The sequence below is a fragment of the Heterodontus francisci genome, chromosome 25, assembly GCF_036365525.1.
Source record: "Heterodontus francisci isolate sHetFra1 chromosome 25, sHetFra1.hap1, whole genome shotgun sequence".
NCBI classification, from domain to species: domain Eukaryota; kingdom Metazoa; phylum Chordata; class Chondrichthyes; order Heterodontiformes; family Heterodontidae; genus Heterodontus; species Heterodontus francisci.
Genome location: NC_090395.1, coordinates 74231817 through 74243997, shown reverse-complemented (window position 1 = coordinate 74243997; position 12181 = coordinate 74231817). Strand labels below are relative to the sequence as shown.

General features: G+C 44.6%; 1 protein-coding gene across 4 annotated transcripts in view; it reads right to left on the bottom strand.

The window, feature by feature from the left end:
* magi3a (membrane associated guanylate kinase, WW and PDZ domain containing 3a) overlaps nt 1–12181 on the bottom strand; it is a 139972-nt gene that overhangs the window by 28515 nt on the left and 99276 nt on the right. For all 4 annotated transcript variants that reach the window (XM_068057511.1, XM_068057509.1, XM_068057507.1 and 1 more), the window contains 2 exons: nt 1949–2006; nt 1119–1231 (listed from right to left, as the gene is read on the bottom strand). In XM_068057511.1, the coding sequence (XP_067913612.1) occupies nt 1119–1231; nt 1949–2006 (171 nt within the window). The remainder of the gene's footprint in view (nt 1–1118; nt 1232–1948; nt 2007–12181) is intronic.

Below are 12181 nucleotides of genomic sequence, written 5' to 3'. Positions count from 1 at the left end.
CCCCCTGGTCCCGGCTTCAAATCTTAATTGGCGCTTAGCTAGCTGATCTCACCCAGGACAGCAACAGGAGAGCTACAACGGCAGTGGTGGGGACAGAGGAGGAGGAAGATGGAGAGGAAGAGAGGGATGAGTGTGAAGGTAGCTCAAGGAGGCAGTCAGTTTCCTGGATTAGCAGTTTAGTGGTTAATTTAAAGCAAATGTTTGCCAGAACACTCATTTGTTCTGCCCGGAACATTTGAGCTTGCTTGGAGCCCTTAATATTTACAAAGCAACCTTGTACCTGATACTTCATGTACCTACACGCCTCACTTGTGTTTCCCTTTGTACAGCGAAGGCTTTTTGGGTTGTAATTAACGCAAGGATGCACATAATACAGAGATGTGGGGGTGGGGAGGTTGCTACCATGTGTGCAGGTTTAAAGCAAAAGGAAGAAAGGAGAACATGAAATTACCCTGCATTCTGCAGGCACAGGTCCATTCTAAAAGCTACTTTTGGGAAAAGCAGGACACAAATGGGAGAGAGATTAGCTGAATGGGTACGTGTTCTCTCGATAGATTTCTAGCTCAGAGAGCTATGAGAATATCAGATGCAACATTAGCAGTTAAGTTGATATTTGACTTGGGTTTTGTGCAGGTAAGTTGTAGTTTTAAACACCGAATAACAAGTTTGCCATGAACAGTTCTGATGCTGGATGCAGTCATGAATTGGTTCTGCGACTGGACTATAGCAACCCAGATGTCATGAGTTCAAATTCCAATGTAGAAAGTTGTCAAATTTAATTTCACTAAACCTGAAGCTGGCAGAGAAAAAAGTGACGAGGAAACAGCCAAATTGTTGTTAAATTCCCAACTGTTAGTTGAGGGATAAATTTTATCCAGGGAGGACTCTGAACCCCCCATGTTCTGCCTGATATCCCCCAAATGACACACTGGTCATTTATCGCGCAGTTATTTGCAGGATCTTGCCGGGTGCCAATTGGCTGCTGCATTTCCTACATTATAGCAGTGACGACATTTTAAAAAGTTCTTCATTGCTGATAAAGCATCCTGGGATGTCCTGAGGTGGTGAAATAATCTGCAGAAATGCAGTTTCTTTCTTTTTGAATGATGTTGCTGTACCTGGCCGCTCATCCCCTTGCAGCCCACGCTGACTGTCCCGCTGAAAAATCAGCTGCTTTTTCCGCTTTGCTTCAACAACTGGGTTCTCGAACTGGGTCCTCTGGTTTATGTGGCTGCAGGGGAAGACAAAAGGAGAGAGAGGAAGTTAACTCAGTCTCTGAAATATCATTCACCTCCCGACACTCCTCCCTCACCATGTCACCCAACGATCGGAGTCCCGGAATCACTCAAGGTCTCAGCTGCACAAGTGACTTGTTGTACTGAGAATTAATGGCTCAGGATTAAGTTGCAATCAATGCTGAATCGTGCTCCTGGGTTTATCCATCTTTCCCAAACAGGCCAAGAAAACAGAAGCCACTTGGTCAGTTGGGCAAGTTGCCAGGTGACTCAGGTTTGTAGAATATCTCAGTACACCAGCTACTTCAGGGTACAAGTAAGGGGTGTGGGGTAGGGTATGTGGGATGGACAGAATGTGTGGGGAGGGGGAAAAGGAGATGGGAGAAAATTATTTTTCCTGAGACAGAGGAGACTTCTCTATGGAGCCTGGGGACGGGCTGTTGATGCACCGAGTGCAATACAACAGGGCTAGTTATTGTCTAAATATAAAAACTCAAAGAGGGTTTGAAGAGAATTCCTGAACTGGAGAAAACCAGCAGCCATTTATTGACCAACTGATGTAAATGCCAGATTCACCCCTCGCAACAAGCACCAATAATTTCACAAGCAACTCAAAGCAGAGGAAACCTCCTGCAGAACATTTGGTGTCTAAAACTCTGATGAATCCAGCTGAAAACAGAATCAGTTTTACCTTTTCTTGGGGGGAAACTTACTCGATATAGTAGAAACCATAAACCGGATCACTGATCTTTTCCCAGCCGTATGGAAGCTCTATTTTGAAAATTAAAAACATTCTGATCAATACCACAATTGATGAGTCCACTTTCCCATTAAGTACAGATAACAGCAACTTACTGCAATACACAGCTAGCACAGCTCAGACCTTCAGCTACAAACGGGAATTGGCGTCCTCATTTACACTGCTCTTCCAGTCCTGGTGTAACAAGTTGAGCAGGTATCAGCTGATTAGATAGTCAGCTTGAATTTGTGAAGAATAGAAGCCATCCCTGACTAGCAGAATCATCGATGTCACTGGCATGGTGAGTAGGGGGCAGTGTCTATGGATATTGTCTGAATTACAGAACCACGATTATTACAGCACAGAAGGAGGCCATTCCACCTGTCGCGTCTGTGCTGACTCTCCGAAGAAGCAATTCACCTAGTGCCACTCCCCTGCCTTCTCCCCATTATTCCTTTTCAGATAATAATCCAATTGCCTCTTGAATGCCTCAATTGAATGTGCCTCCACCAGACTCTCAGGCAGTGCATTCCAGATTCTAATCACCTTCTGCATGAAAAGTCTTCCACGTTGCCATTGCTTCTTTTGCCAATTACCCTAAATTTATGCCCTCCTGTTCTCGATCCTTCCACCAGTGGAAGTAGATTTTCTCTATCTACTCTGCTCTGACCCCTCACGAGTTTGAACACCTCTATTAAATCTCTTCTCAAATCGTTTCTTCTCCAAGGAAAACAGTCTTAACTTTTCCAATCTATGTAGCTGAAGTTCCTCACCCCTGGAACCATTCTCATGAATATTTTTTGCACTCTCTCTAACGCCTTCACATCTTTCCTAAAGTGTGGCACCCAGAACTGCACACAACTCCATTTGAGGCTGAACAAGTGTTCTATACATGTTTAACATAATGTCCTTGCTTTTGTACTCTATGCCCCTATTAATAAAGCTTAGGATACTGTATGCTTTATTAACTGTGCTCTAAACCTGTCCTGCCACCTTCAATGACTTATGCACATATATACAGTGGTCCCTCAGCTCCAGCATCCCCTTTAGAATTATACCCTTTATTTTTTGTTTCTCTGCGTTCTTCCTACCAAAATGAATCACTTCACACTTCTCTGCATTAAGTTTCATCTGCCACTTGCCTGCCCATTTCACTAACCTGTCTATGTCCTTTTGCAGTTCCCCTCACTGTTCATAATGCTTCCAAGTTTTGTATCATCTACAAATTTTGAAATTGCGCCCTGCACACCAAGGTCTAGGTCATTATTATATCAGGAAGAGCAAGGGTCCCAATAGCGACCCCTGAGGAACTACAAACCTTCCTCCAGTCCAAAAAACATTAATCACTACTCGGTTTTTTGTCACTCAGCCAATTTCATATCCATGTTGCTACTGTTCCTTTTATTCCATAAGCTATAACTTTGCTCACAGGTCTGTTGTGTGGCACTGTATCAAATGCCTTTTGAAAGTGCATGTACACCACATCAACAGCATTACTCTCATCAACCCTCTCTGTACCTCATCAAAAACTCCAGCAAGTTAAACACAATTTATCCTTCACAAATCCATGCTGGCTTCCTTCATTAACCCTCATTTGCCCAAATAACTATTAATTTTGACCCAAATTATAATTTCTAGAAGCTTCCCCACCACTGAGGTTAAACTGACTGGCCTGTAGTTGCTGGGCTTATTTTTATACCCTCTTTTGAACAAGGGCATAACATTTGCAATTCACCAGTCCTCTGGCACCGTCTGAGTCTAAGGAACACTGGAAAATTATGACCAGTGCCTCCGCAATTTTCACACTCCCTTCCCTCAGTATCCTTGGATGCATCTCATCCGGTCCTGGTGGCTTATCAATTTTAAGTACAGACAGCCTATCCAATTCCTCCACCTCAACAATTTTAAACCCTTCAAGTGTCTGAACTACCTTCTCTTTCACCATGACCTGCACAGCATCTTCCTCCTTGGTAAACAGATGCAAAGTATTCATTTAATACCTCAGCTATGCCCTCTGCCTCCATGTGTAAAGCCCCTGTTTGGTCCCCAATTGGTCCCACTCCTCCTCTCACCACCCTTTTACTATTTATATGCCTACAGAAGACTTTTGCATTCCCTTTTATGTTAGCTGCCAGTCTCGTTTCATACTCTCTCTGCTCTTACTTACTTTTTCACTTCCCCTCTGAACCTTTGATATTCAGCCTGGTTCTCGGTTGTATTATCCACCTGACATCTGTCTTAAACACACTTTTTCTGCTTCATCTTCTCTTTCGTCATCCAGGGAGCTCTGGATTTGTTTGCCCTACCTTTCCCCTTCATAGGAACATACCTTAACCGTGCCCCAACTCTATCTTCTTTAAAGGTAGCCCATTGTCCAGTGATAGGTTTGCCTACCAACCTTTGATTCCAATTTATTTGGCCCAGATCCATTCTTATCCCATTGAAGTTGGCTTTCTCCCAGTTAATTATTCTTACTCTGGATTGCTGCTCGTCTTTTTCCATAGCCAACCTAAACTTTACGATACAGTGATCACCGTTCCATAAATATTCCCCTACTGCTACCTGATCCACTTGGCCCACCTCATTCCCAAGAACCAGGTCTACTAGTGCCTCCTTTCTCATTGGACTGGAAACATACTGCTGTCGAAAAATTTCCTGAACACACAAGGAACTCTTGCCCTTTCTGCCCTTTACGTTACTACTATCCCAGTCCACATTCAGATAAAGTCCCCGTTATAACTACGCTATAATTCTTGTTCCTGTCTGCAATTTCCGTCCAAATTTGTTCCTCTGCATCCTTCCTGCTAGTTGGTGGCCTATAGACAATACTGAGCAATGTAATTGAATCTTTTTTTGTTCCTTAGCTCTGGCCAAATAGATTCTGTGTTGACCCCTCTGGGACATCCTCTCTCTCCAGCACTGCAATATTCTCCTTAATCAATACCACCACCCTTCCCCCATTGTATCCAGGAATATTTAATACTCAGTCCTGCTCTTCTTTGAGCCAGGTCTTTGTTATTGTCACAACATCATACTTCCACGTAGCAATTTATGCCTGTAACTCACCAATCTGATCTACCACACTCCGCGCATTAACATATATGCACAGTAGCCCTAATTTAGACTTTATTACTTTCTCCCTTACTCTGAAATTACCTAATAACTTACTATTTCCTACTCTAGTGCTATCTATCTCTCCTAGTATTCGGTGCACCTTAGTATTCCTCTCTATTACTTCCAGGTTCCTACACCCCTGCAAGTTAGTTTAAATCCTCCCCACTAGCAAATCGCCCCACAAGGAAATCAGTCCCAGCTTGATTTAGATGCAACCCGTCTGGCCTGTACCCAGTTGCAGCTCCTCACAGACCGCATGGATCGGTTGGAACAGCAACTGGATGCACTTAGGAGCATGCAAGTGGCAGAAAGTGTCATAGACAGGAGTTTTAGAGAAGTGGTTACACCCAAGGTGCAGGCAGATAGATGGGTGACCGCTAGAAGGGGCAAGCAGTCAGTGCAGGAATCCCCTGTGGCTATCCCCCTCTCGAACAAGTATACCGTTTTGGATACTGTTGGGGGGGATGGCCTATCAGGGGAAAACAGCAGCAGCCAGAGCAGTGGCACCACGGCTGGCACTGTTGTTCAGCAGGGAGGGACAAAACGCAGAAGAGCAATAGTTACAGGGGACTCTATAGTCAGGGGCACAGATAGGCGCTTCTGTGGATGGGAAAGAGACTCCAGGATGGTATGTTGCCTCCCTGGTGCCAGGGTCAAGGATGTCTCTGAATGGACAGGGGGCATTCTGAAGGGGGTGAACAGCCAGAGGTTGTGGTACACATCGGTACCAAAGACATAGGCAGGAAGAGTGATGAGGTCCTGCAGGGGGAGTTTAGGGAGTTAGGTAGAAAGTTTAAAAACAGGACCTCTAGGGTTGTAATCTCGGGATTACTCCCTCTGCCACGTGCCAGTGAGGCTAGAAATAGGAAGATAGTGCAGCTAAACACGTGGCTGAACGTGGTGTAGAAGGGAGGGTTTCAGATATCTGGACCATTGGGATCTCTTCAGGGACAGATGGGACCTGTACAAGAAGGACGGGTTGCATCTAAATTGGAGGGGCACAAATATCCTGGCTGCAAGGTTTGCTAGCGTCACTCGGGAGGGTTTAAACTAGTGTGGCAGGGGGTTGGGAACCACAGCAGTAGGTCAGCTAGTGAAATAAATGAAGAGGAACTAGTAAATAAGGCCAGTAAGACTAAGAGGAAGAACAGGCAGGGAGATGTTGCGGAGAACAGCGGGACTGGTGGTCTGAAGTGCATTTGATTCAATGCAAGAAGTACAACAGGGAAGGCAGATGAACTTAGATCTTGGATTAGTACTTGGAACTATGATGTTGTTGCTATTACAGAGATTTGGTTGAGGGAAGGACAGGATTGGCAGCTAAATGTTCCAGGATTTAGAAGCTTCAGGCGGGATAGAGGGGGATGTAAAAGGGGTGGGGGAGTTGCATTACTGGTTAAGGAGAATATCACAGCTGTACTGCGGGAGGACACCTCGGAGGGGTCATGCAGCGAGGCAATATGGGTGGAGCTCAGGAATAGGAAGGGTGCAGTCACGATGTTGGGGGTTTACTACAGGCCTCCCAACAGCCAGCAGGAGGTAGAGGAGCAGATATGTTGACCGATTTTGGAAAGATGTAAAGGTAACAGGGTTGTAGTGGTGGATGATTTTAACTTCCCCTATATTGACTGGGACTCACTTAGTGCTAGGGGCTTGGATGGGGCAGAATTTGTAAGGAGCATCCAGGAGGGCTTCGTGAAACAATACGTAGATAGGCCAACTAGGGATGGGGCCGTACTGGACCTGGCAATGGGGAATGAGCCTGGCCAGGTGGTGGAAGTTTCAGTAGGGGAGCATTTCGGGAACAGTGACCATAATTCCATAAGTTTTAAGGTACTTGTGGATAAGGATAAGAGTAGTCCTCAGGTGAAGGTGCTAAATTGGGGGAAGGCTAATTATAACAATATTAGGCAGGAACTGAAGAATTTAGATTGGGGGCGACTGTTTGAGGGTAAACCAACATCTGACATGTGGGAGTCTTTCAAACGTCAGTTGATTAGAATCCAGGACCAGCATGTTCCTGTGAGGAAGAAGGATACGTCTGGCAAGTTTCGGGAACCTTGGATAACGCGGGATATTGTGAGCCTCGTCAAAAAGAAAAAGGAAGCATTCGTAAGGGCTGGAAGGCTAGGAACAGACGAATCCCTTGAGGAATATAAAGACAGTAGGAAGGAACTTAAGCAAGGAGTCAGGAGGGCTAAAAGGGGTTATGAGAAGTCATTGGCAAACAGGATTAAGGAAAATCCCAAGGCTTTTTATACGTATATAAAGAGCAAGAGGGTAACCAGGGAAAGGGTTGGCCCACTCAAGGACAGAGAAGGGAATCTATGTGTGGAGCCAGAGGAAATGGGCGAGGTACTAAATGAGTACTTTGCATCAATATTCACCAAGGAGAAGGACTTGGTGGATGATGAGCCTAGGAAAGGGAGTGTAGACAGTCTCAGTCATCTCATTATCAAAAAGGTGGTGGTGTCGGGTGTCTTGCAAAGCATTAAGGTAGATAAGTCCCCAGGGCCTGATGGGATCTACCCCAGAATGCTGAGGGAGGCAAGGGAAGAAATTGCTGGGGCCTTGACAGAAATCTTTGCATCCTCATTGGCTACAGGTGAGGTCCCAGAGGACTGGAGAATAGCCAATGTTGTTCCTTTGTTTAAGAAGGGTAGCAAGGATAATCCAAGAAATTATAGGCCAGTGAGCCTTACATCAGTGGTAGGGAAATTATTAGAGAGGATTCTTCGGGACAGGATTTACTCCTATTTGGAAACAAATGGGCTTATTAGCGAGAGGCAGCATGGTTTTGTGAAGGGGAGGTCGTGTCTCACTAATTTGATTGAGTTTTTTGAGGAAGTTACAAAGATGATTGATGAAGGAAAGGCAGTGGATGTTATCTATATGGACTTCAGTAAAGCCTTTGACAAGGTCCCTCATGGCGGTTTGATACAAAAGGTGAAGTCACATGGGATCAGAGGGGAGCTGGCAAGATGGATACAGAACTGGCTCGGTCATAGAAGACAGAGGGTAGCAGTGGAAGGGTGCTTTTCTGAATGGAGGGATGTGACTAGTGGTGTTCCACAGGGATCAGTGCTGGTACCTTTGCTGTCTGTAGTATATATAAATGATTTGGAGGAAAATGTAGCTGGTCTGATTAGCAAGTTTGCAGACGACACAAAGGTTGGAGGAGTTGCGGACAGTGATGAGGATTGTCAGAGGATACGGCAGGATATAGATCGGTTGGAGACTTGGGTGGAGAAATGGCAGATGGAGTATAATTCGGACAAATGTGAGGTAATGCATTTTGGAAGGTCAAATGCAGGTGGGAAGTATACAGTAAATGGCAGAACCCTTCGGAGTATTGACAGGCAGAGAGATCTGGGCGTACAGGTCCACAGGTCACTGAAAGTGGCAACGCAGGTGGATAAGGTAGTCAAGAAGGCATATGGCATGCTTGCCTTCATCGGTCGGGGCATAGAGTATAAAAATAGGCAAGTCATGCTGCTGCTGTACAGAACTTTAGTTAGGCCACACTTAGAATATTGCATGCAATTCTGGTCGCCACACTACCAGAAGGACGTGGAGGCTTTGGAGAGGGTACAGAAGAGGTTTACCAGGATGTTGCCTGGACTGGAGGGCATTAGCTATGAGGAGAGGTTGGATAAACTCGGATTGTTTTCACTGGAACGACGGAGGTGGAGGGGCGACATGATAGAGGTTTACAAAGTTATGAGCGGCATGGACAGAGTGGATAGTCAGAAGCTTTTTCCCAGGGTGGAAGAGTCAGCTACTAGGGGACATAGGTTTAAGGTGCGAGGGGCAAAGTTTAGAGGGGATGTGCGAGGCAAGTTCTTTACACAGAGGGTGGTGAGTGTCTGGAACTTGTTGCCGGGGGAGGTGGTGGAAGCAGGTACCATAGAGACGTTTAAGAGGCATCTTGACAAATACATGAATAGGATGGGAACAGAGGGATACGGACCCCAGAAGTGCAGACGGTTTTAGTTTAGGCAGGCATCAAGATTGGCGCAGGCCTGGAGGGCCGAGTGGCCTGTTTCTGTGCTGTACTGTTCTGTTCTTTGATCTATAATGAGGCCTCAGCTTTTCACCATATATATTAATGGCTGGTGAAGGAACAGAGTTATATATCCAAGTTTGCAGATGACGCTAAGTTAGAAGGCACAGTAAACTGTGTGGAGGGAAGAAGCTACAAAGGAACATAGACAGACTAAGTGAGTGGGCGAAACTGTGGCATATGGAGTTCAATGTGAGGTAAGCCACTTTGAATGAGAAAAACAAATTGTAATATTTTCTTCATGGTGAGAGACTAGGAACTGTGGAGGAGCAAAGGGATTTGGATGTCCAGGTACACAAATCACTAAAAGCAACTGCGTAGATCCAAAAAAAAAGTGATCAAAAAAGCTAATGGAACGACGGCCTTTATCTCATGGAGGTTGGAATTTACAGGAGAAAGTGATGCTGCAGCTGTACAGCCTGAGTCCGACCCCATCTGGAGCACTGCGTTCAGTTTAGTTAAATTGGGAAGACAATTGCATAAACTTGGCTTGTATTCCCTTGAGTTTAGAAGGTGGAGAGATGACCTAATCAAAGTTTTCAACATGATCAAGTGAAACCCTGTTTCGACTGATGGGGAATCCAGAACAAGGAAGCATAACCTTAAAATTGGAGCCAGACTAATCAGGAAACATATTTTCACACAAATAGTGAAATCTGAAATTCGCTGTTGAAGTTGGAGTTCAGAGATATTCAAGGGTAAGATCACTAAATTTTTGTTAGGTAAGGATATCAAGAGATATGGAGCAAAGGCAGGAAAATGGAATTAAAATATAGATCACTTTATAATTGAATGACGGAACAGGTTCACGCAGCTGAATGGCCTACTCCTGTTCCTCTGACAATTGGTGCAGGGCACACACGTGCTCAGTCCCCATTTTGAAATCATACAGTTTGCTAGTGTTTTTATATTTCCCAATCTGCTCGTGTTTTTATATTCCCATTATAAATTTCAATGCCCTGATTTATAATTGAAAATGCCTATGTAAACTCCGTGACACCTTGGTGACGCTGCTGCACCTCCACTGGCTGAAGGCTGTAACTACAGAGTGAAAAGGTTACATAGGCATCTTCCATTATAATATGTAGACATAGCAATTTAAAATGATTGTGACTGACAAAAGAACCAAAGGCAACATGAGGAAAACTTTACGCAGTGAGTGATTACAGTTTGGAATGCACTGCCTGAAAGGTGGCTGCAGCCAGGTTCAATTGTGGTTTTCCAAAGGAAACTGGATAAGCACAAGAAGGGAAAAAAATTGCAGGGCGACAGTGAAAGGACAGGGGTGTGGGACAAACTAAATTGCTCGAGAGCTGGCACAGACTCAATGGGCCAAATGGCCTCCTTCTGTGCTGTAACCATTCTGTGATTCAAAAAGGGGAAAAGTTGATGCAGGAAGAACAAGCAGATGAAAGATCTTTTCAAACATATATGAAAGGTTCTGGCCTAAATAACCCAGAGGCTGAGTTCAAATCTAATCATGGCAAGTTGTAAAACTGGATTCAATAAACCTGGTAATTTGTGGGCTGGCACCAGATAAAGTAAGCATGAAAGCCGTCATAAAAACTCAAATGGTTCACTTCTATTCTTCAGGAAAGGGAATCTGCTACCTCTACCTTGTCTGGCTTACACGTGACTCCAATCCCACACTAAAAGGATGATTATTAATGCCCTCAGGATGGGCAATAAAGGCAGTCTTGCCAGCAACATCTACTTCTTAAAATTCTTAAGAACTTTTATTGACTTGAGCATCTGCCAAGACCAATCAGCTAACGGACTTGAGCAAAGATCAGCAATCACACCTTGTAGGCCTTAGAGGCACTGAGTTACACACTGCCAAGGCATTGCACAGTACAATTATAATGCTCTGTCCTGGTAAGTATGACCTTGACTAACAGTGAGCATTTCATTAGGAAATCCACCAGTACTGAAACAGACAGAACTTGTCAAGCCCCTCACGCTCCTTAAATACTTATTGGCTCGACTGACGAGCTGAAGGCTCTAATCCTCGAGATAGAGATATAAAATAGAAATGGAAGACCAAGCACATACTGCCTGCAGGACTCCACTCAACACCTCTCGATCAGCTAAGTACTCCCCAATTTTTTTTAATCAGTCCTATGTTCTCCCCTTGATTCCTGTGGCTTTCAGTTTAATTAAAAATCTCTTATGCGGATCAAAGCTTTCAGAAATTCCAAATGAGGTATCTTGTCTCCAGTTTCACCTTGGTTCGGTGGTCACGGTCTCATCTGGATGCAAGCCCCACTCCAATATAAAAAAAAATCCAGGTCAAAACTCCAGTGCAGTTCTGAAGGAGTGCTGCATTGTCAGAGGTGCTGTCTTTTGAATGAGAGGTTAAATGGATCATAGGAAATAAAAGCAGGAGTAGGCCATTCGGCCCAAACAGCCGGCTCCGCCATGCAAACAGATCATGGCTGATTATCTACCTCTACGCCATTTTTCCCCACTATCCCCATATCCCCTGATGTCGTTAGTATTCAGAAATCTATCGATTTCGGTCTTGAACATGCTCAGTGATTGAGCTTCCACAGCCCTCTGGAGTAGAGAATTCTACAGATTCTGAGTAAAGAAATTCCTCTTCATCTTAGTCTTAAATGGCCTGCCCTTATTCTGAGACTGTGTCCCCTTGTTCTTGAATCACCAGCCAGAGGAAACATCCTATCCACATCTACCCTGTCACGCCCTGTAGGAATTTTGTAAGTTTCAATGAGATCACCTCTCATTCTTCGAAACTCGAGAATACAGGCCCAGTTTCTGCAATCTCTCCTCACAAGACAATCCCGCCATCCCAGGGATTAGATAAGGAGACCAAAACTGTACACAATACTCCAGGTGCAGAATCACCAAGGCTCTATACAATTGAAGCAATACATCTTTACTCCTGTACTCAAATCCCCTTGCAATGAAGGTCAACATACCATTTGCCTTCTTAATTGCTTGCTGTACTTGCATACTAGCTTTTAATGACTCATGAACAAGGACACCCAGGTCTCTTTGGACATCAACACT